Genomic DNA, 24,649 nt, shown 5'->3' with positions numbered 1-24,649 from the left:
TCTATCTATCTATCTATCTATCTATCTATCTATCTATCTATCTATCTATTCATAGACCCCAAGTTAAAAAATCATGATTTAGAGGGGAAAAACCAGGTATTGTGGAAGACAAATGGTCCAAAGGCTGTTAATGAGGAAAATCTTCTGCAAATCTTAAAGGGCCTTATTATTGTTATTATTAGGTACTCTTGTAGAGTTGTTCTAAAAACTCACTTCATCAAATAAGTCAGTGGAACCTGTGGTTTTGATGAGGGATGGAGGGGCAAGTTTTTATAAGATGGAAATTTTGTAAGGGAGATTATGGAAGGAAGAATTATAGTATTAATTTCTTAGAAATATAACTTCTTGGAAAGATGTAAGCAATTCCCAATAAATGTATCATCACAGGATAGGAGCAGACAATTGGAAAAAAAAAAAGAAATTCAAGCTATACACAACCCACATTAAAAAATTCAACATTAGCACAAAGCAGCTGAGATTCTACCTTCTGTCTATCAGATTGGTAAAGATATCAAAACAGAATGTTGGTGGGAATGTGGGAAGATAGGCATACTTGAGCACTGTTGATCAAGCTATGAATTGGACCAGCCATTCTAGAAAGCAGTTTGGAAATATGCTTCCCAAATGACTCAACTCAATGGCCATACTATTTGAATGAACTCTATCATTACTATGACTATACCCCAAAGAGATAAAACACAATGGAAAGGGACCCACATATATTTATAGCTTTTTTTTGTGGTAGCCAAAAACTGAAGCCCGAGGGGGTATCTATCAGTTGGATAATGGCTGAACAAAGTGTGATATATGACTACTCTTTTGCCATAAGAAAGGACAAAATGAACAGTTTGGGGATAAACTGGGAAGATCTCTACAAATTGATGAAGAACACAAGGCAAGTAGAACTAGAACATTTTATACAATTGGCATTATAGAGAAAAACAATTTTAAAAGACTTTAGAACTCTGATGAATATACTTATGAACCAAATCCAGAGGATTGAAGATCAATCATGCCCCCTCACCTCCTGCCAGAGATGTTGGATTTAGAAGACATCTATTTTTGCATATGGCCAGTGTAGAAATTTGTTTTCCTGGACTATGAATATTTGTTATAAGGCAGCCTCAGTGAAGGTTTGAGTTTGAGTGACCAGAGGGCAAATTCAAGATGTCTGTGAGCCCCCCACCCCAATTACCAGAGAGAGCAGAGGGAAGAAGGGTTTGCTTTGGGCAGCTGGACAGAGGGACAGGCATGCAAAAATATCCTGGGGGCTAGGAAGAGGGGGAATGAAGTAGCTCCCCATGCTGGGGTGGCATGCATGCCAATACTTCACCAAGGCTGTTATGAGGGATTCCTCCAGTCCCTCAGTTGGGAAGGGGTGAGGAAAGGAAGTAGGGAAGGCTCTGCCTTCTGGCTTCCCCAACTTTCTTCAAATCTTGGCTAAAATCCTATTGCCAAAGTAAATGCTTCACAATCCCCCTGAATTCTATGGCCTTACATCTCTTACTTTTCTCTGTATAGATCTTGTCTGTACATAGTCATTTGCACATATATCTTTTAGAGTATAAGCTCCTTGAGGGCAAGGACTGTCTTTTGCCTCTCTTTGTATCTATAGTGCTTTTCCCTGTGCTTGGTGAATAGTAGTCCTTAATAAATGTTTATTGACTGACAGATATAAAAAATATCATAACACTATATTAATTATATACTAATAAAAATTTTGAAAGGAAGAAAAATGAAGACAAAAGATCTTTGCAAACAGTATGGTAGATTTGAGCCAGTGATTAAGGTATTAGATGAGAGAAGCTAGTCTTGTTACACTTCTAATTTGGGTCATTTAAAAAAGGTACATTAGGGGGCAGCTAGGTGGCTCAGTGGATTGAGACCCAGGCCTAGAGACAGGAGGTCCTGGGTTCAAATCTGACCTCAGATACTTCCTAGTTGTGTGACCCTGGGCAAGTCACTTGACCTCCATTGCCTAGACCTTACTACTCTTCTGCCTTGGAACCATAGAGTATTGGTTCCAAGATGGAAGGTAAGGGTTTAAAAAAAAAAGGTACATTATCTTAGTTCAGCATAAATATTAAAGATTAAAACAATAGAAAAAGTTTTAAGGCAGCTCTGAACCAGTTAACAAAATTAAGAGCTTCATTGATAGGTACAACATTTCTCATAAGAGGAATTGTTAAAAACTTATTAAGTAGCAAATTCTGTTAGATGATAAGTTCTGTATTTTGATGCTCTCTTCCCCTCTGGCTTGCCCGATCTAACCCAATGTGATGTATGGAGTCTGCAGAACTACATGTGAGATATAAAAGCTTAGGACTCAACCCCTATACTAAAAGAGCTTACCTGGAAGTTGGAGAGAGAGTACAAGTATACCAAAACGTGTGAACAATTCAAGACAATCAATATGTAAGTTCTAAATTGAACCGTTTAGGAATTCCCAGAAAAGGGAGGCCAAAGAGAGCTGGAGTCTTCAGGAAAAAGATTAATGGAGAAGGCATTTGATTCTTGAAGGTAGGATTTAGCAAGATGAAGGAGAGAGTCTGCAAGGAGATTTTAGGAAAGGGAATCAACCTAACGTGGGGTCTTCAAAAGTCAGTAATTATCTATTTACTGGCTGGTAGGGTTCCAACTGGAAAGAAGTAGCAGATAAGGAAGGGACTGATAGGGAGGGTGCGGTCAAATTACAGGGAACTCTGAAAGTCAGAAAGAGGACGTTGGATTTGTTGGGATAGAAAATAAGGATAAATTGAAGGGTTTTTAAGTGAGTAGCAAATTGACTGGAGGGAAGTGAGAGTAGTCGGAGTGGCTGGCTACTAAGGGATGATTTATTTGCAACAAAATGGCAATATTTCCTCTACCTACCTCACAGAGTTGTGAAACAGTATCATGATATAGTGAAAAGGGGTCCTTGGATACTGTAGACACTATATTAAACTTGAATGTTAACTCTGCCCCTCTCTCCAGAACTCAGTTTCTTTCTTTGTAAAATGAAGGGACAGGACCAGAGTCTTTAAGTTCTCAATCCATTTCTAAATCTATGATCTTATGGGACACTATATCAGTGAATCAACAAACATTTGTCTATGTGCTGGGCACTGGGCAGTGAAACATTTTCTGCCTTCAAGGAGCTTCTATCTTACTGTGGTAAAAACAAGTATTTACAAAACATACTCATATTAATTAGGGGGTGGGGAGAAGCACAATCAGTCAGTAGAGGGAAATCAGAAAAAGCCAGATCTTTTCTCTAAGAAATTCATTTTGGCAGCTGTGAAGAGGATGGATTGGAAAAGGGAGTGATTTGAGGAAGGCTCTTTCAGTAGTCTAGGTGAGATATTACAAGGGCCTGACCTAAGGTGATGGTTACATGAGTAGGGAGAAAGAAATGGTAGAGGTAGTGGCAGGACATGACAGTTGACTATATATGGGGGCTGAATGACCATGAGGAGTCAAGGAACTTAAGATTGCAAACTGATGATTGGCGGTTTTCTTGACTAAAGAGAAGTTCAAAAAAGGACTGAGCTTTAGAAGAGAAGGGGAATGAGTTTTCTTTTGGACATTTGGAGTTTGAGTTGACTATAGAACATCTAATTTAAAATGTCCAAAAGACTTGTCCAGACAATATGGAGGACAATTTGGAACTATGCCCAAAAGACTATAAAATTGCCTTTGGCTCAGCAATATTATAAGTAGGTCTGTATCCCAAAAAGATGAAAAAAGGAAAAAGACCTATACACAAAAATATTTCCCGCAGCTCTTTTTGTGGTGACAAAAAATTGGAAACTGAAGGGATGTCTATCAATTGGGGAACTGGGTGTACAAGTTATGGTAGCTGATTGTGAAGAATTATAATTGTGCTGTAAGAAATGATGAAAGGGATGGTTTCAGAAAACCTTGGGAAGATTTAAATGAACTGATGAAAACTGAAGTGAGCAGAACCAGGAGAACAAGGTACACAGGAATGGCAATATTATAATACTAATCAACTGTGAAAGACTTAGTAACTCTAATCAATATAGTGATCTACAATAATTCAAAGGACTCATGATGAAAAGATACTATGCACTCCAGCCCCAGCTCTTAGCTATGCAATATCTCCTTTAGTATTATGTCCTTGGTGTATCAGGATAGAAATATTCACTGTACTTTTTCAAATGATATTGAGAAGCGATACCAAGAGAGCATTTTTATTTGTATATCTTAAGACCAGCAGATAGATGTTAAATTTGAAGTCAAGACAAATGACTTCAAACTTTGTCCTAGACATTTACTATCTGTGTGAACCTGGATAAGTCCCTTTACTTTTCATCTTTAATTTTCTCATCTGTAAAAGATGGACAATAGCCCTTACCTTATGGAATTATTGGAATTAAATGAGATATTTCTAAAGCACTTAGCAAACTAAAAGTACTATTTAAATGACAGCTATCATTATTATATTATATAATGTAGTGGTAGTAGTAGTAGTAGTAGTAGTAGTAGTAGTAGTAGTAGTAGTAGTAGTAGTAGTAGTAGTAGTATATTAGTATGACTTTTTGGAAAAGCTAGTTTATAAGATCATTTCCTCTCAGAAACTGAAATGTCTGTTGAATGGTTATTCTAGCATATTAGGCCATCTAAGATATAGCATGCTGAAGAAATACACCAGATAATTTCACTCACTAGTTTAAAAATAGCTTCACAACATAAAGCTCAATTTGGGAAGCAACATTGGTATGGTTGGGAGTTAGGAAACCTGGAGCTGTAGGTAGCTAGTTAATGAACCTCTTAGACCTTTCTTATAAGAGAGTATTCCCTGCAGGCTCTAAAAAACCTAAGATTCTCTATTCTATGTCACAACTGTTTGGGTAGAAACATAGTAGATATTGTATAATTCAAGCTTTCTGGGACTAAACAAAGTTGACGACATAAATAACTCATGTTCAGACCTCAGTTTTAGAACTCTTTACAAGCTGGTGCCAATTTTAAAATTATTTATTGGAAATGCTAGAAAGATTTACCAAAATCAAAACAAAACAAACAAATAAAACACCACACACTGCAGTTCTCTGTTGCAATATCAGAACAAAGTTTGAAGAATATAAATATTGAACATTTTTGTATAAAATCAGCAATAAGGAAAAAGTTGCAAAGACAGCCAGAGGTAAAAACAATTCATGGCAATAACACTGTGTGCAATCATCTCAAAACTTCTACACAAGTGACCATCCAGGCTGATTTTTAAAATTTAAATAATGATAAAATTCACACCATAACAGCCCTGCATTGGAGCACCAGCAGGTTTTATTTCCTTCCTTTTTAAAAGGTTGGAATCCTTTTATTTGTAAATACTAATGACTAAGAAAGTTTCTAGCAACTCCATTCTTAAGAATGAGTGCTGTCATATTTCTTTAAACTCAAACAAGTTTCACTTCTATTTTGAAGCAAGAATAATAATGAAAAAAACCATGAACAGTAAAGCACAAGAGAGTCCTTTTAGAGCAAATAAATAATTGTTCAAACAAACAGACCTGCTGTAAACACCAGAGCATTTCAATGGTCAGGGGAATATTAGTATTTTTATCCAATAGCAAATTTAAATAACTACAAGTTACAGATGAATCTAGCATATATCTAAAAGTTAAAGGGATATCATCAATCACCAACTAGGGGGAAGTGATCACAAAGTATCAACCCATCTTTATTAAAATAGTTAGGTATCATTTGCAGTATTTAAAATGGCAAGGAAAACATAAATCTAATAATACTAAAAGTCCTACTGTATTTTAGAGCTATCAGGAACCTATCTATAATTGTTATATTCTTTTAACTGTCATTTTTAGTTCAATGTTGGCTTAAGTAAAGTAATTACTGTCTTGCGCAATGTAAACAAGCCTTACTTCAGGGTCTAGAAAAACAGACTTATCTGTCTGTAAAAACTAAATTAAGTACATAATGAGCCAGGTATACAGAAAGGGAGTTTATTTTTGCTTATTTCAGGCTACATTCCATTGGTGAAATAGTTTAACAATTGAGAATAGGCCTTTCTGCAGCCATGTCTGTTAAGGCCAATTCAGAGTGAGTCCACACTGTAGTTCTCATTTCGGAGAAAACCATTTTGACCTGTGAATATTCCCTTTGCAGCAGATGAAGCAGGAAATTCATTCACGTTTATTTTTATCCCTGCTTTTTAAAAACCAGGGGAGGGTGCATCATTAGGCAACTCTTATTGAATTAGGATGTAATTTTCATACCTTTACTCCTTTAGTTATAGTCTTACATTTTTTGTGGAACCTACTTTTGGAAACTTTCTATCAAAATAAGAGCCATCACTCCATTTTGCACCTCAAGCTTGAAATACTGAAAAAGTGAAGTCCACTATTGACAATAGTTTTGATGTAAGGAGGAAGATTTAATGCTAAACTTTTGTGAAATTCAATTGAATTTAAATTTGCATCCAATTTGAAATAGAGTAGGTTGCCAATACAGAATTTATGGATTAGAATAATTTTGCATCGACAAATTTCTACCTCCGTAATTTTTTCCTTTTTAAGATTAATGTATAAATTCGAAATCTTTTAAACATGATTTACAAAGGGAAAATAAGAGACTTCCTTTACATGTAGCTACCCTTTCCTTTTGAATTTTTTTCCACTAGTTTTCTACTGTTTAATTTAATATTTTAAAAATCCATCTGAACATAACCCAAAGCATTTCTTTTTAAAGATTATCTATTTACTAAGTCATACCTGTTTTGATAAAAGAACTTTTAAGTTATCAATTCAAAATATGTCACTAAAATGAAAGCTTACTGAAATAAGAATATACTGTAATTTTACCCTAGAAAAGGAAGGGTTTAGTTGGGCAAGCAGGCCTTTTTTTTTGCAGTGTGTTTCTTCCTATTCCAATTCAAACGTACTTAAATTTTGAAAAGCACAGATTAGGATATTACAAAAAACATGCTCCTTTCTCATATAGCTTTAGGGGGAAAAGTCAGTAGATTATATAAACTAGCCTAACACTATTTAGAAATTATTACTACATTGATGTCAAACAAAAATTATTTTGCCCATATCTATTTAAATAATGCTTACCTTTTTTTCCTTCTAAATCTTTTTTTAAATGACCAGATCTATTAGATCTTCATTGACAACTCCCCTGTGATCTATATTTGCCAGGTTCATTTACCTTCCCACCCTTAAAATACTCTTATTTTAAGATGTGTTTCACTATTACAGGGACTATTCGAAGTTAAAGTTAATACCAAGACTTAAAAAAAAGTAAACTAAGAACTCTCTGTACTTTAAAATATACATGGGGCATTAAGTGAGGATTTCATTTCACAAGTCTCAAATTCCTTGAGTTGAATTTTAAAAATTTAGGCTATTAAAAAAAAAAGAAGTTGTAGAGTTGGATTTTTTTTTTTTTAATCAAAGAAACATTCTGCTTGGCTTAGCTTTCAAAACATTTCTTTGCTTACCATATTCACTGTGGATTTGGATAAACGTTGAAAGGTTTTCTTTTAGGTTTGGCTCAGTGACATTTGAGACAATATTCAAGTACTATTAGTAGAATGCCGCTTTACAAGGATAGGTGTCCACATATTTCGGTTTACAAAGAAGAAATATTTTAACCATTCTACAGTATATCTGGCCCAAAAAGCTTCTAGAAATTTTCTTGACTTTATAATCTGTTGCTGCCTTCCAAAGGTACTGAAGGTCTTGCAAATGTCCATGAGATGTTATCATTTTTTCAAAAATACAGGGATGATAGGGAGCTTTTCCTTCTCCAGAAAAAAATACATGATGCTGGGGTACAATTTTCATTTTGTTGGCACACAGACCCATAAACACATCATCTATGTAAAGACTCGAATTAAGTGTTTGTGATGCTTCATATACCTTGGCCGCTACATCACTAGAGATCACATAGGCAGCTCCAGCTGTGTAGTCTGGGTACGAAGGCCAATGATACATTTCATACGGGACGTAATATTTGTTGTTCTTATCCCTTACGGGAGGGGACCCTCTATGAACTCGTCCTACCCAAAAATCTTGAACACCAATTTGTTCTAAACTTCGAAGGTATTCAATAAGATTTGGCATGTGAATAAATATGTCATCATCTGCTGACATAACAAATTTGGCATGTGCACAGTACATGTTGACCCATCTGAACTGCAAAAGCAATTTTAGAGTAAGATTGTAGAAAGTATCAGTGAAGTTTTGCTGAATTAAATCATTATACTCTTGATCTTCTAAAAAAAGCTCATGTTGCAGCCTCTCTCTCTCAGATTTCTGAGGGTTATTAGGACTTCCTAAAGCAAAGAGAGTCTTAATGTTGGCATTCAGCTGAGAACGAACGTATCTATCGTTACCCCATGTTTTTCTAATGGCATCTCGGCGATAGCGGTTTTCAGGAGAGGTCTTTACAAAGAGCAAAAGAAGGACATCTTGTGCTCTACATTTCTCCTCATGATTAATCAAGTATTGGAAGCTAGCAGCCCCTTCCAAGTTGTGCCGGAGGGACAGGCTATCGTTCACAAAGCTGTAGCTATTTATGAGGTATCTGTATGAGTAGGACTTCACATGGCTCATAATATGATTATCGAGGGGATCCCAAAAAACCATGAGGCTTAGTAAAAAGCAAGTGGCAAACAAATGTACAAACTGCCATTTTTTTACTCTTCGACTGCTCACAAACATTCTGATGTTTGTCCAGTCCTTATTTGACTAAAGGATCTGTTTTTAAAACATACTTGTCCAGTCCTTTGGATAATACAGAATTTTCTTCTTCAGAACAGATGTCCATTGTAGTTTAATGCATTGCCTGGCTAGTTATCCTTAGAAACCAGGCTGGTGCTTCTTCTTTCACAAGGGCTCTCCTCTGAAATTGCATTTTGCTGCCCACTGGGATTGCAGAAGAATGGAAGACTCAGAGGGTGGAGGAGGGGGAGGGCCCTGACACTGCCTCCGGAATTTAGCCACACTTGCATCCTTCATTTGGTCCTCCTCATAACTTTCATGCAGCAATTTCGATTCTGTTGAGATCTTCTCATGGATTTTAAAGGAGACCTATCAGAGCAGTAAAGAAAAGTTGAAGCATGTGAATGGATTACAGGCCTTTGAAAAGGAAACAAATATCACACCTGATTTCTTTTTTTCCCTTTTAAAAAGAGGAATAGGGCAGACAGGTGACAAATGTTCTCTTCCTGAGAACTTCTCATGGGCCCCCTGTGCTTTGGCTCAGCACTAGGTTCATTAAAAATGGAAACACAAAATAAAGTCAGTCAGTTTAATTCGTTGGCAAACAGAGCAATGGTAGTTTGTGCAGACAAGGCTGGGGCCAAGGCCCTGGGTTCAAGTCCTGCCTGGGATGCCTGGTGACCTTGGCCAAGCCACGGATGCCCTTCCTGGGGCTCAGTTTCCACATCTGTCCGTTAAAGCGCCAGGCTAGGCTTCCTCTCTCAACCTCACCTAGTTCTGACAGGGACCTCGGGCTCATGGGGACTGGGCTCAGAGAGAAGGGTTTGGAGCCCTAGGACCTGGATTCGCATCTTGATGGGGCTTCTAACTAGCTGTGTGAGCTAGGGCGGCCGCTTAACCTCTCGGGGATTCAGAGTCCCCATTTGCGGCAGGAGGATGTTTATCTGCCTAGCTCTGAGCAGCCTTGTGGGGGAAGCTTAATAAGGAGAGCAAAGAAGGAGCACGTGGAGTTGGGCCGAAGGGAGGGAGCAGGTTCTCCGCGGGTCAGCTGACTGGGAGCAGTCCATAGAACGTGGAGCCCAACGGACGAGGGGCGGGGCCGTGGACTCTCATTGGGGCAGAGGAGCCATCCATCACTCTCACGCCCCTCCTCCCCACCACACCCAATCCTCCATCTCCCTCTTCCTCTCTTCTCTCTGCCACTCAACGGAAAAATGAGGATTCCAGAGAAGATTAAAGGCACTTCTTGGCACATAGTAGCCCCACCCCCACCCCTTCTCTATTGCCTTAGACTAGATTCTAAGAGAATAGAGCGGTGAGGGATAGACAATGGGGTTTAAGTGAGTTCTTCGAAGTCACACAGCTAAGACCAGTCTGACACCACATTTGAACCCAGGAATTCCCGCCTCCAGACCCGGCGCTCTATCCACTGGGCTACCTAGCTGCCCCTCACATAGCAGACCCTTAATAAATGCTTGTTTCCTTGGGGGTGGGTGTTGGGGGCCACTCCCTTCCTTCTTCCCCTCAGAATCCCACCTAGAATTTTCCTCCCTCATCCCCTTCTCCAGGGCTTACAAGACCCCATCCCACACAGCTCTTCTCTGGAAGCATGTGAGAAGTGGGGACGGGGCTCCTGGATCAAAGGGAAAGGAAAAAAGAGAGCCTGCTAGATTCTGCCTGACTGTCCCCACATTTCCAAAGCACTTTCCTTCCCACACATCCGAGGTGGATGGGCAGCTAAGGGAGCCCCATTTCTAAAGCAGCCAACCCCTCCCACCCCAGACACTAGGGCTCCTCCCCAACCGGCAGGGTCGCCACAGGCTCCACATACCTTCATTCATCAAAAATCTATTGAACTTCTCCTGGCGGGTGCTTTGGGAAGGAGAACCGAGATTCCTTCCAACCACTGCCAAGAGCTCTGGGCTGGCCAGGGAGGCTTCTGAAGAGCCCTTAGGCTGGAAGTCCCGGGGCCAGTGCCCACCTGGCCGCTAACAGCAATATTAGACACAGCTCGTCATCCCCTAGGGCTTATCTGTCTAAGAGGAAGTTGTCCTTACCCAGATCTCTAGGGTCTCCGTGTGGAAATGAGGGCTGGAGAAAATCAAGCTCGCCCAGGTGACAAGTGGCCCCAAACCCTAGGGTTCTTTCTTTACATCCTTGACTCTGCCCCATACCTGTTCTGGTTTATTGCCTGCCAGTTTTCACCTGCTAGGGCATGTTCAATTCTGGTCCAGCCCCTTTAGGATGACAGAACCTCATGAGAGGGAGGTTGGCACATAGGGAGTAGTTCTAGCCCCTTTTGGGTTTTTTAGGTTAGCTGAATTAATTGTTAGGCTCACTTTGGTTAGTAGCAGCTGTAGATAAGGCCAAGAATGCAGAAAAAGTCAGTGGAAAACAACAGATAAATAAATATCTACTCCCTCCTGGACTCTGCCCACAGATCTGGTCTATGTGACATCATAGATATGCTGTAAACTGGGTCTTTCTAGGTGGAGAACACATATACTACCAGCACTCCTTGCTCTTTAAATCTGCCAGGCATTCTGGGACTGGCACCCTGGAGGAGGTCAGGGGGAGCAGTTTTCAAGTGATATTTCTGACTTCTTTTGCTTTCTCCAATTTTTGCTTTACCTGGGGCCTCTCATGTAGCTCTTACATGATCCTCAACTTCATACCTAAAGAACAGGAGGGTTCAAGTCCAAAGGATGGAGACTTCTTATATTCTAACTAGCATATTCACCAGGTGAGATCCCTAACTGAAAACATAGGTTGTCTCTACTCTTACTACGACTGCTGGTGTTCAGTACTGAAAGAAATTCTTTGAAAGGAACCAGTGGAAAAGTTAGCTGACCATTTATAAAGAGAGGACTAATCCAATTCCATTCAGTAAATTTGACTTAACAAGTGGCCCCTCCTAGGAAAATTGACTCAAAGTGTTTTGGGGAAGATGTTTAACAGTTCTTTGGCTATCCTGGAGTACTCAGGCTGACTTGCTGAGAGAAGCCATTTGCCTAAGGCAGTTCTGTGTATTTTCAACATCACTCTCAACACTCACAAAAAGGGAGTTCTTAGAACTTTGGGAAGCTTTGGGCTGAAAACTCCCACTCCCCAGGAGGCCCCACCACCTTGGATTAACCATTGTTGTATTATGGGGAAAACCAGGGGAGTTAACTTAAATATTATTTGTGGGTTCAGTTGGTACCAGATCACTTTTAACAAAGTCAATCCAATGAGAGGAAAACCTTTCGAAAGGTTTAGCTCATCCTTTGGGCCAACAATGTGGGCATTCGAGTCTCTTGAGCTACAAAAGTTTAGCTCAAGCAGGAAAGTCACCAGGAGGATTTATTGAGTTTTAGAGTCTGTCTCTGCCACAAAGAGGAACTGTGCCCTAGCCAGGATCCTACCTTCTCCTTAGGAGATACAGCTCCTGAAATCTCAGGAAAGAAGGTTCCAACACCAGAGTCCTTAGAATTGTCATATGGTTTTATCAATGAAAATGTCATTAATGATGAATACAACTATTCCTTGTGGCCTTTGCAGCCTTACAGACAGACAAACAGACCACTGGGCCTTTGGCATCTGGCATGTAGGTACTCTTTTGTGGGTTATCTCCCTCTTTTTGAACAGGAGCTCCCAGAGAAGAGCAGGGGTGGCTTTTTTCTCTTTGTACCCCTAAGTGCTTTTTAGGCAGAGTAGATGATTAGTAACCATTCATTTATTCAGTAACGAAACTGAAAAAATCCTGGCAAACAAAGCTTCTGACTTTTCTGAGAGAACCCAAGCCAGTCTTCAGACCAGAGTTTATGAGTATTTTTAAAATAAGACTTTCACATCCAAAAGTTCTGGAGAAAGAGGGTATAGAGAGAAGGTCGACAGAAAATGCTGGGTATTTAGAACACAAAGCATCACCACCCAGAATACAGTGCTCAGCAACTAACTGTCCACAATAAACTGCTGTTTCAGATTTCTTTTTGTGTAAACAGAACATGGTCCAGTGACTCATCAACAAACTGAAAACTCATATGTTAGGAATTTGATTCCCAGTTTGGGCCAAAATATAATTGCATGAATTCAGGGGGACTACAACCTCAGACATCTCCTGGACTATTTCGCCTGGGCAAAAAAGTGGGGGGAAAGGGTAGCATCATCTTATTTTATACTGTAATTAAAAGAGAACAAAAAGTTAGGATTCAAAGCCCTTTAAAAAATAAACAAAGGGACACAAATTTGAGAGGAGGGAAAAGACAATAACTACAGGACAATTGGGGATAGAAAAGAGGTGCAGTGTTGGGCCTGGAGTCAGGAAGAGCTGAGTTCAAATCCAGCCTTAGACATTTATTAACTGTATGACCTTGGGCAAGTCACTTAATCCTGCTTGCCTCGGTTTCCTCATCAGTAAAATAAACTGTAGAAGAAAATGACAAACTACTCCATTAACTTTGCTAAGAAAACTCCAGACAAGGCACGAATGACTGAAAAATGATTGAAAAATAACAAAAAAGAAGAGGAGCTATCCAAATGAATCAACAAATTATTCAGGAAAGAGGGAGGAGGTAGGGAAATATGGTAAATGATATCATAAATTGTTTTTTGGGGGGTGGGGAAAGCCTATATTTTTTTCCCCTTAACTCTTACCTCTATTGTATTGGTCCCAAGGTAGAAGAGTGGGAAAGGTTAGTCAATGAGGGTTAAGTAACTTGCCCAGGGACACACAGTTAGGAAGTATCTAAGGCTGGATTTGAACCCAGGACCTCCCCAGGACCTCCCGTTTCTAGGCCAGGCTCTCAATCCACTGAGCCACCTCCTGGACTATGTTACAAAGACCCAGCTAGCTTTAAATTCTAGGTTCCTTTCTCTCCCTTCCAGTAAAGTCACCTCCTTTATCCCAAGTCATTCAAATCCAAGGTTCTCAAACTATTTCCCATAAAAAAGAAGTCTTTTCCCCTCCTTTTACATGGAAATTCTTTTTTATCAACCTGCAACCATTTCAGGGACTAGGTGCTAGGCCCAGTGCAGAAGAGCTGGGGATACAAAGAAAAGGCAAAGTTCTAGGTTTAGTATCAAGTTCCTAGAGGAAAGAATATGCACATTTTAAAAATGTGTAGCATATTTGCTCAATAGTGAATCAGATTTTAGTTAACTTCAAATACTAACAAGGCAATTAGCCCACTAATGAATGCACTTAAAAATTCCCATATTGCATTGCAAAGAAAGCAGTTTGCAACATGGTATTAATTCTCACTCTGTGGTTTAGAAATTTCACCTTATACTTTGCTCCTTTGGAGCCATCTCAATTCTTATGAAAATAAGGGCATCGTGGTCACTTTCAGCATCTTCCTCCCAGCCGGCCTCTACTGTTTTCTTTTAGCCAGTCTAAAGTCTAGGGGCAGAGAACCATAGTGTTCTAGTGCATCTTAAAGGCTTAATTACCCAGTGACTGCTGAATTGAACTGGGCAAAAGACTAAACCTTGGCAGCCAAAGAGGAATCCTGGCCTACTAGATGGAGTAGTGGACTGTGCTCAGGACTGGCCCTATCCTAGATTTTAGAAGATATTCCCTAGTCTGAACTACCCAATGTGCTTAGTCTTCTCTCATTTTGTAGGGGTTCCCCCCCCCCCAATTAAATGTGTCCTCATAAATTACACCAGAAAAGGATTTTACTAAAATGAATGTACTTGCTTCTTAATGGGGGATGATGAGGGTCTGAACTAAGGTGGCAGCCAGGTGAGTGGAGAAGGGGTTGGAACCATGACATATTGATGAAATGGTAAAGGTTTGGCAACTGATTTGACTATGGGGATATATAGAGAGAAAGTTTAGGATAATTCTTTAGAAAATAATCCAGCTTTAGTTCTCAGTTTCCTTTCTTCTTTCTAATCCAAAAAATAGGAGACTGGGCCATGGGCCAGTTATATAGGGAACTGGTTAGGATGGTGATGTCTTCAGCTAAATCTCTTGATATCTTACTGAATAGTCAGTGAATAACGATCATTTTGAGGTCAAACATTTAAATTACAATTTGTTTCTAAAAGCAATTAATGACTCTTAAAAAAAATGCAACATGTTATCCAGACTGAAGTTCTGATTCTTTGTTAATCAGCTCTGGATCTCTGGATAAATCACATCACATTTCAGAACTAATGTTTCCTCAGCTCCAAAAATGGGACCAGTCCCTCCTATCTCTCAGGGCTGTCAGCAGAACAGAACAGATTCTCTGAATGCGTTTTGTAAACTCTAAGGTGTTATATAGAGAGCAGGTTTAGGATGGAGAACTCAGAAAAGGAGTGGTAGAAGATGCAAACACAGGCAGAAACCATGAAGGGAAGGAGTTGGCCAAAGCTATGCCTGGCAGATCCCCTCTTCTTTCCAGTAAACTGTTATTTACAGACAGTCATCATGCAGAGTTTTAGAGTTTGTACCATAGGGCCCAACATCAGCCATGCCCTAACTGGTCTCCTACTGGATATTGTGTCTATGGCTAGGCACAGCTCAGACCCACATGCAGACAGTTCTCCTGAGGCAAGCTTGACACTCATTCCATATTTATCACTGTTGAGTCGATAACTACAAAGCACCCCTCCCTGCCAAGATCTCTGAAAAGCACATGGTGTATGGTGGCTAATATCTACCCTGGAGTTGAAATGAATCTTGTTTTTCCTCCTCATAAGCACCCACATAGAGTAGAAGTTCAACAGATGTTTGATAAATCCAAATAACATAAATATTCATTGAATTAGTACATTTCTCATTTTCTTCAAGTACTTTCACTGGGAGAGCAGCCATTTCCCAAGTGGTACATGGCAGTGTGTGGGTGTGAATCTATTTAAAATAGCCATGCATGTGAAAAGGGCAGCCAGGTGGTACAGTGAATAGTCAGGAAGATCTGAGTTCAAATGTGACCTCAAACATCATCTTAAAAAAAAACAAAACCCTTACCTTTTATCTTAGAATCAATATTGGGTATCATTACATTTCCTCCATATGACAAAATGGAATTTGCAAAACTGCTATCATTAAAAAGCATTTATTGATAGAGGGCACTAGGTTAGCCACTGAGAATAAAAAGGAATAAGACATTGCCTTTCTCCTTGAGAAGTTTATAATGCTAAGATTATAACCTGACAGGGAGGCAATATGGTAGAGTGGAAATACATTGAATGTATAGTCAGGAGATGTTATGAACCTCTCTGCTCTGATGATCTGAGTTTGAATCTTGGCTTTAATACCAGTATGACCTTGGGAAAGTCATTCTTTTCCTTTGGGTTTCTTCATCTGTAAAATGAAGGGGTTGAACATGATGATAATAGAGGGTTGAAAGATTCCTTTTTGCTCTAAATCTACAATCTTTTCACCTACTATGGGTATACATAAACAGCAAGGCTCAGAGAAGGAGGTAGGCAAACAAGAACCAGGAAGACACAAGGAGCAGAGGTCTGAGCAAAGGAAATTGTTCAAAGTCATATGAAGATAAGAAGGCAAGAGCTGGGTTGTGACTTGGAGAGAGGCAGTATTGGGTGGTTTTTGTGTCAGTGGACTTGGGTTTAAATCCCAATTCTATACTTACTAACATATGTCTTTGGGCAAGTTGCTTCATTGGACCTCAGTTTCCTCTGCTGTAGAATGTACCTCTTATTTTGTCCCCCCTCTAAACCCTTACTTTCTTGTCTTAGTAACTACTATAAGACAGAAGAGCAAGGACAGGCAAAAAGGGCAATTTGGGGTTCAGTGACTTACCCACAACAAGTAAATCTCTAGTAAATATCTAAAGCCAGATTTGTACTAAGGACCTTTAGATTCCAGACCTGGTGCTCATCCACTGTGTCACCTAGCTGCCCTTGAGAATGTGCCTCTTCTTAAGCAATGAAATTACTGGTGGATAATGAATTAACTACCGAAGAGACAGATCATAATTTTGTTAGACATGATAGAACTGCAACAGGAGAAGTGGGCTAGGAAAGACTGAGTCTTTTCAGGTGCAGTAGAGAATATTTATTGGAATATTTAGGCAAGAGAACATATCAAGCATTTTTCAAGATCTTAGTTTGTGGGTTGCTTTTTCTAAATCTTTTCAAAGCTTTTTCCATTTTATGTTATTGACACAGTGAGCGAGCAGACCTAGGATTTATTTTATTTTGTGCTTTTTTTTCCATTTAATATAATCAGATCCCATCCCCATAGCTTCAATTATCCTTTCTATGTAAATGACTCTCAAACCTATTTATCCTTCCCTGATATCATCTCTAGCTGCCCACTGAACAAAGATTTCCATCTGGATTTCCTAATGGCTAGTTCCATACTAGGACAAGGCAAGTGAACTTTTGCCTGGGCTAACCCTAATGGTGACCATTAGCATCAGGGAGAAGTGGGTGCTCCAAGTTCACTTTTGTTTGGGGGAAGGCATGGTGATAATGGAAGGGATGGGTCATGGTACTCCTGGACCTAGCTATCTATACTCTTTTTAGAAATCCTTACTTTCTGTCTTAGAAGCAATACTAAGTATCTCTTCCAAAGCAGAAAAGTGATAAGGGCTAGGCAATTGGTGTTCTCTATCCACTAAGCCACCTAGCTGCCCACCTGTACTCTTAATTAGCATGTAGTTTCAAATTTGGTCTCAGATTCTTCCTAGCTATGTAATCCTGAGCAAGTCACTTAACCCTGATTCCCTAGCCACTCTTCTCTCTTAGAATTGATGCTTACAATAGAAGGGAAGGGTATTAAAAAAATAGCACTTAGTTGACAAAGACAATGAATTAAAATAGGAAGCTACCAGACATTTCATGGGGGTTCTTCTCTCTTCCCACATCTCTTATACAACTGTCTCTGTCTCTTCCCACTGTCCCTACCCCTAAACTCAGAGGACACCTTTTCTTCCTTTCTCTAGGTAGGAAAAAAATCTCATTTACAATTCTGCTACTGGCACCACAGGGGAAAAAAAATGTCCAAAACTGAAATAGTCATCTACTTTCTCCTAAAACCTGTTCCTCTTTCCAACTTTTCCTAGTGTAACTTCTCCTGTTGTAACAGTCTAACAGGTTTCCCCATTTGTCTTACCTACAAAGTCCAAATAATTTAAGACATAGGTCAGACCATGCCAGTATTCCGTTCAAAACTTTCAGCAGCTCCCTGTTGCCTCAAATAACACAGACTGCTTAGCATGAAATTTAAGACATCCTTCATGACTCCTCCTCGAAGTTTATCTCCAAGGTATTCTTCCTCTCATCCCAAATTTTCCTAGAGTACTGTTACTCTTTTTCCCCACTTACTACCAACATCCACCTCAAATCACTTTAATCATATCCTCAGTAGAAAGTAATGGCTTGGGGGGGGGCATGTTGTGGAGGGGTGTACCTCTAGTGCCCAGTACCATGCCTTACAGGAAACCACTACTTAGTATTTTTCTAAATTGAAAAGATGGCACTGGAGCTTTCCAGTCAGCACCTTCCTTCTTCACCACCGTCACCATCTCTGATTAGCTGCCATGTTATGTTGACTCTACCTGCCCTATCTCTGACACGTCCTTCATTTTTCCCTAGTCACCATCCTGATTCAGGACCTAAGAGTTACCAATTATCTTTTCCCCTCTATTTGGCTTAATATATTTTATTTTTGAAATAAAATTATATGTATAGCATAGGGTAATATGTACTTTTATTCCTGAACAATCTAAAGCAGTTTAGCATTCCGGCTAAAATAATAAAAAAAAATTTCCTGGGAAGGGGATTCTATAATATTCCTTCCCACTCTTACAGTATTTAATAATCTTCTGACAGATAGGAAGGATTTCTATTCTCTAGAAGAATGTCTACTGAATTAAAGGGTAACCTAATTTAGCCTACGCCCATTTTCTTTAGCCTTCATATTAGGTTACCCTTCCTTATATAAACCAACTGCTCTCATTTTACCAAAAGGTATGATGTTGGCTGGCTAACACAACTTAGGGCCTAGTAGGCAAATAATAATGTACAAAAGCTACACACCTTTCCAGGATGTGATGTTTACCAGAATATTTTTGTTGTTGATGTTTATTCTATACAAACTCCCCATCCCTCTACCTTTGCCTGGAAAGGTTTTCCTCCTCACCTCTTCCTCTTAGAATCCTTGGCTTCCTTCCAGATTTAGATCCAGCCAAGCAGGAGACCTTTTCTGGTCCCCACCCCCCAGCTGCTTAGTTGTTGAGGCTACCATCCAGATTCTCTGACTTGGACTTACGTGTTCTTTCCTCCATTTGAATGAACATAAGCCCCTTGAAGGCAGGCACTGGTTTTGCTTTTCTTAGTGCCCAGAACACTATAAATATTTTATAAATGCTTTTTGATTGATCAAACAGTATTTAAATCCTTTACCCTAGAACTAAAGAGACAATACTCAGAACAATCCTATCAGTAAGCATAATGAGAAATAGAATGTCCATTCTTACTTGCTCTAGTTCATTTATATGTTTCCTGCTTCTTCCTCCTCCCCTCCTGCCCCTCCAGTAGTGAGTACATTCCTCTTTAGCATTCAGACTATATAGATTTGGGAGATCTTTTCCATTCAGATTTGCCCTTGGTTCATTCCCAAACTGGGAATATGTTGGAATTTGGGAATGGGTGCAGGTTTAAGGGGAAGGAGTCAGGATTCCTGGCTAGAAGGAAGAGTGATTTGTATAGGGTAAACAAAACAAAAAGTGTCCTTTATTTACAACAGGATTGGGGAGGGCAGTAGCTTGTTTGGGTATGGAATTATACAGAGATCGATGGTCCCTCAAGCCATCAGCCTAGAAATCTACATAGGAAAAAACAAGTGGACTGAGCCTTTATATGATTTGGGTTAGGACTCCCAAAGGGAGGCATAGCTCTTTGAAGTCAGGCTGAGATATAGAAGGATGAAGGGCAGGGCTCAGGACTGACTAGGAAAATTCTATAGCAATTTTAATGTTTTCAAGCTGCTAGCGGCTACCAAGGTCCCACCCCACCCCCCACTTTTTAAAAACACATTGTTGTGATGAGTACAAGACCTTAAAAGAATTCAATCTTGAAGTGACTTAAAGGGCAAGGAAGAGCTTCAGGGCCAGTACACTATGAAATTCGCCACCAATGTTATCCAGCAATCAAAAAGGGACTTTAAAAGATCTCAAAGACACATAAGACTAGAAGAAGGTGGGGAGAACAAGGGACAACAGATGGGTACAGACACCGGGCAATAGAATAAATGAATTTTATTCTAGCACTCTCTATTGAACCAGGACACTATGGTCTCCAAAGAACCAGAAAAAAGGATCACACCAAAGGCAATTAAGAGACTCACAGCCCAACCCACAACACCCAAGTACCAACAAGAAATTAGGAAGGGAAGAGGCATAAAGAAAGAAAAAAAAAACATACGATCAGAAAGGCAGATGGGCTGGTCCCGATACCGGCTGTGTTTTTTCCCGGTCGTTGGGTATTTTCTCCTTTCAAATTTTGAAAAGGGATCTCTTAACACCCTTGACATTGTGTCACCTCCAGCACAGACTCCCTCTGTGTGTGCTTGATCTGGTCCAAGTTTTCTTTTTGGTCATTCCTACTTCTTTGTACAGCACATCAGGGCCTGGGATATTAGCATCCAGGAGTGGTGCCACTGTCATTGAAGAAGAACAGTTGGTTATAGAGTGGTGACTTAGCTTTTCCAAACGGGCTGTAGCATGTCTTCAATAATGAATGGGGGAAACACTGTGTGAGTGAGTGAGAGTGTGTGAGTGTGAGTGTGTGTGTGAGTGTGTGTGTGTGTGTGTATGTGTGTGTATCTTCCCAACTTGAAACCTAGCCTCAGATACTTCCCAACTGTGTGACTCTGGACAAGTCACTTAACCCTGTTGGCCTTGTATCCTCATCTGTAAAATGAGCTGGAGATGGAAATGTCAAATCACGCCAGGATCTTTGCTGTGAATCACCTAATAATAGAAAGGAGTGGGGTAGTGGTTCTAACAAGAAAGAGAGCCAAGAGATGGAGAGCCTGACTAGCTGAGTGTCCTCCTCAGAAAGGATCAGAGTAAGGCCTACAACCCATTGGGTAGGGGCCCTTTGGAGGCTTTGTAAGATGACACAGACAGGAGTCAAACAGAGGAGAAGCTGTGGATGGACAGCAATCTGCACAGCTAGAAGGAATACTCATATCACTGAAACCAAGATCCATGGATAGCAGAAAAGCCAGACTATGAAGTAATGTCATTTGCTCTCCATTCCACAGCAGTCCAATTGCTCTCAATTCAAAGTTCCTGCCCTTCATTCATTCTAGCCTTACAGCAGAGGCAGGTTTTTAATACAGCCTAGGAACACTAGGGAAAATATGATGCCTGTTACAGCTTCTTTCTGTTTCTATGTTCCAGGTATTTACACCCTCACTCTATTTTTTCCTTCCTTCCATTCCTAATTAAACGAAGTGTCTATAATAAAGACCAGTATTAAAGAGGGAAATTGTAAAGGAAATCAGGACTAATAAGCTAGAGCTTGCTGACTCAAGGTTCACAGTTTAAAATGGGAATTCTTCATCATATCTCTGCCCCCTGACCTTCCTTCCATTCAGGGCAGTGGTGAAACTCTTGAGTAGATTTCCATAAATGAGGGAAGGAAGCAGAGAGCCTCTTCCATTGTCCTAAGCCTATCGATCACTGCTTATCTGGGCTCACCTAGGTTTTCTTCAGTCCTGGTCTCTTACTGGGATCACATACTTTTTTGCTGCTCTCTCTGCCCTTTTTCAAACTTCACTCCCACACCTCAGGAGTGAAAAAAAAAAAAAAAGCTTTCATGAGTTTCTCAACTGTCCAGTTAAGGCATTTCCCAAAAGGAGGGGTGGCTCTTTTCCTCTATGGCCAAAGATACAGCAAGAAATGGAGAAGAAAAGGGAGAAGAGCAGAAAGCAGAAGGAGAATGGAGATTAAACAGTGTGTTTTGGGTTTTTTGTTTTGTTTTTTAAACTCTTACCTTCTGTCTTAGTATAAACTCTAAGAACGGTAAGGGTTAAGTCATTGGGAATTAAGTGACTTGCTCAGTATCACACAGCTAGAAAGTATCTGAGACCAAATTGAACCTAGGTCCTCCAGACTGGCACTCTATCCACTGTGCTACGTAGGTAGCTGCCCCATAATACAGTATGTTTTAAGGAGTGAGGACATGGGGAGTAGCTATTTGGTAAGTTGGGGGAAAGCAGAGAAAAAGAACCAACCTCTGGAATGGCCGTTGATGGCCTCAGCATGTTCCATGGAATCTTGGCATGGTTCTACAGGGCACTTCACAAATGGTGTTGGACTTTTAGGGACAAGTCTATCTTGGATAGTTTGACTTGGCTTTAGGATACATATTCTTAATGAATCCACTTCCTTTCCCTTCACCCAGTAGAAGCACCTTTGTTTCCAAATGTAACAGGAAAGTGAAAAAAAGGTTTCCCTCTAGCCACAGAAAAGTGATTATATTTGTTGTACCATACCCCAAATGAAGGATACCAAAAGGAGGAAGAGATAATGAGTCCTAAAATCTTCATTCCCTGGCCTTACTGTAATATTCAAGGACTGGTGATTTCATCTTGATCAATAGTCCTTCAGTGGCAGTTAGGTAGGGCCTTGTTGATCTAAATGAAAAATGTATCACCTTATAGCCAACCTAGTTTTGAGTGTCTGAGAATTTGGTGAGGCTGCTCATCTTCTGGACCCAGACTCTGCCCCTGCCCCATGTCATTCTACCTTGGCATGACCTTCTTAAGCTCTTCTAGGAAAGCCAGTCCCTTCCCCTTCCTGCCCCAAATCTCCCCCCTAATAAGTCATAAGGGGAGAACAGCTAGGTAGCACAGTGGCTAGAGTGCCAGGCCTGGAGTAGGAGTGGGGGGTGGGTGGGTCTTGGGTTCAAATCTCACCTCAGATACTTCCTAGCTGTGTGACCCTGGGCAAGTCACTTAACCCCAATTGCTTAGCCCCTGCTGCTTTTCTGTCTTAGAATTGATACTGTCAGAAAGTAAGGGTTAAAAAAAAAAAACCAGCTCATCCCTAACATTCCATTCACTTTAACCATTCAGCCTCATTAACATCAATTATACCGACCTGTATTTTACACATACCCATACATTAAGATTTTGTCATTTGATCAAGGTTTTATTCTCAATTTAACACTAAAACGATGCAAAAGAGTAGGACCTTTTTCTAGGCTGCTTTTCTGTAGTTGACAGTGGATGCTACAGCCTAGTATAAGGAAATCCTAAATTCCTTTGGGTGGTTAAAGACTAAATAAACCTGACTATGAGGCTACCCAAAATACTGATTGTAGGAATCATTCCATTAGATACCTAACAATGTAGGATAATCAAAGAATTAGGAATGGTGCCTTAGAGGCTACCCCAAGTAATCCTAATGTGGTAGTTTATTTTGGAGATAACTGATAATTATGTTTAGGGTTGTTAGCATACCAGAATGGCATTGGTGGCTTTGGTGAAGTAAAGAACTGTTTGTTTCCATTTTGTCTGCAAAGGGTAATTTTTCAGTTCTTCCAAGTGCTCTAAGTCTGGTAGGCTTAATATGTTTCCACTTATTGAGGCAGGGGGGAGAAGGGGGCTTCCCATCTAGCCTGACCCAGTGGATAGTGGCCCCTGAGATGCCTTCTGAAATGGCTTTTTCTCTCCCTTTTTTATATTTCATATGCACAATGGAGATAATAAGAAGCAACACAATATGCTCTGTTCATTTTATGACCCGATGCCAGGAAGTTCTACCCCAAAAGTTCAATGTGAGCTTCTTTGACCTTCTTCTACAAATCTGTCAAGTCAGTTCAGCAATTTTATAGCCTCAAACACTAATGAAATATTCTTTTTCCTTTTCTTCATTATCTGAATATAGTTGGCACACAGACACATGTATATTCTACCTACATATCCAAATTAAGATATTTTCTTTTCTTCTTTTTTAAAATCCTTACCTTCCTTCCACCTTAGAATCAATACTTTGGTTCTAAGGTAGAAGAGTGATAATGGTTAGGCAATGAGGTTTACTTGCCCAAGGTCACACAGCTAGGAAGTTTCTGAGGTCAAATTTGAACCCAGGACCTCCTGTCTCTGGGCCTGGCGCTCTATCTACCAAGCCACTAGCTACCCTCTTCCTTTTCTTCTGTAACCATCTCTGTTTTAATTATGTTAGTGGGGTCACTGGAATCTAAAACAATCAACCCAGTTTGCTGATCTCACATGCATGTAATCTTTCACAGATATGGCTTTGTGACATAACTGAATAGTACATTAATCTAATAAGCACTTAAGCAGAATTTTAATAAAGTTGAAATAGACCCTGAGAGAGCTACAGACCCTGAGACCTTCCAGCTGGTTTTACTTCAATGTATAAAATCCATGAGTTATAAGAGACCAGTGAAAGCTGTAGAAGACATCAAAGGCTTCACATTGATAAATGTGAATAAGCAAATCTATGGAAGAAACAACCAAGTCCCTCAAGCACTTTGAGTCTAAATCTCCTGCAACCAACTGGCTTACTTAGAGGATGTTTTTCGCCCAGAGAAAATTGGTTCTGGTGTCAAAGTTCGCTTGCACAGAATATGGAGATTTTTATGGTCTTGTGCTAAGAACTCAAAACCACGAGTCCAGAGATCTGCTTGTCAGCGCTGTTCTCTTTGAGTAGTTGTGTGACCTTAGCACATCATTAACCCAGCTACCCTTGGTAATCTATGGCCACGAAGACAGGATGATTTCAGTGCTAAAATTCTCAGATACATCTTAGATGCCCCTAGTGTAGTTTTCCATTTCAGAATGAAAACATTTTAGGTTACAAGTGTCACAAGGTTCTTTTCTCCCCCAAATGATTTTTGCAGACTAGGCTAGCTGGAAACTGATTGCCAAATTACTGAAAATTCAAATCTCACTTGAGTATCATAATTCATTTTCATGTGAGGCTTTAATAAGTCAAATATTCCTTAGTGAAAAGTAGAGGTTCTTAATAGGAAGTCTGTAA

The 24,649-nt window shown here is 39.9% G+C and overlaps 2 protein-coding genes across 2 annotated transcripts in view; one reads left to right on the top strand and one right to left on the bottom strand.

Moving 5' to 3' along the window:
* The window catches only part of LOC123242074 (guanine nucleotide exchange factor DBS-like), a 192,825-nt gene that overhangs the window by 47,439 nt on the left and 120,737 nt on the right, over positions 1–24,649 (top strand). The gene's annotated exons all lie outside the window — the stretch shown is intronic.
* B3GNT5 (UDP-GlcNAc:betaGal beta-1,3-N-acetylglucosaminyltransferase 5) lies at positions 7,332–8,690 on the bottom strand. Its single transcript, XM_044670958.1, has one exon. It carries the CDS (start codon positions 8,688–8,690, stop codon positions 7,551–7,553), a length of 1,140 nt encoding a protein of 379 aa, XP_044526893.1. The 3' UTR covers positions 7,332–7,550.

The sequence above is a fragment of the Gracilinanus agilis genome, chromosome 3, assembly GCF_016433145.1.
Source record: "Gracilinanus agilis isolate LMUSP501 chromosome 3, AgileGrace, whole genome shotgun sequence".
Taxonomy (NCBI): domain Eukaryota; kingdom Metazoa; phylum Chordata; class Mammalia; order Didelphimorphia; family Didelphidae; genus Gracilinanus; species Gracilinanus agilis.
This window is presented reverse-complemented; position numbering and strand designations above follow the sequence as displayed.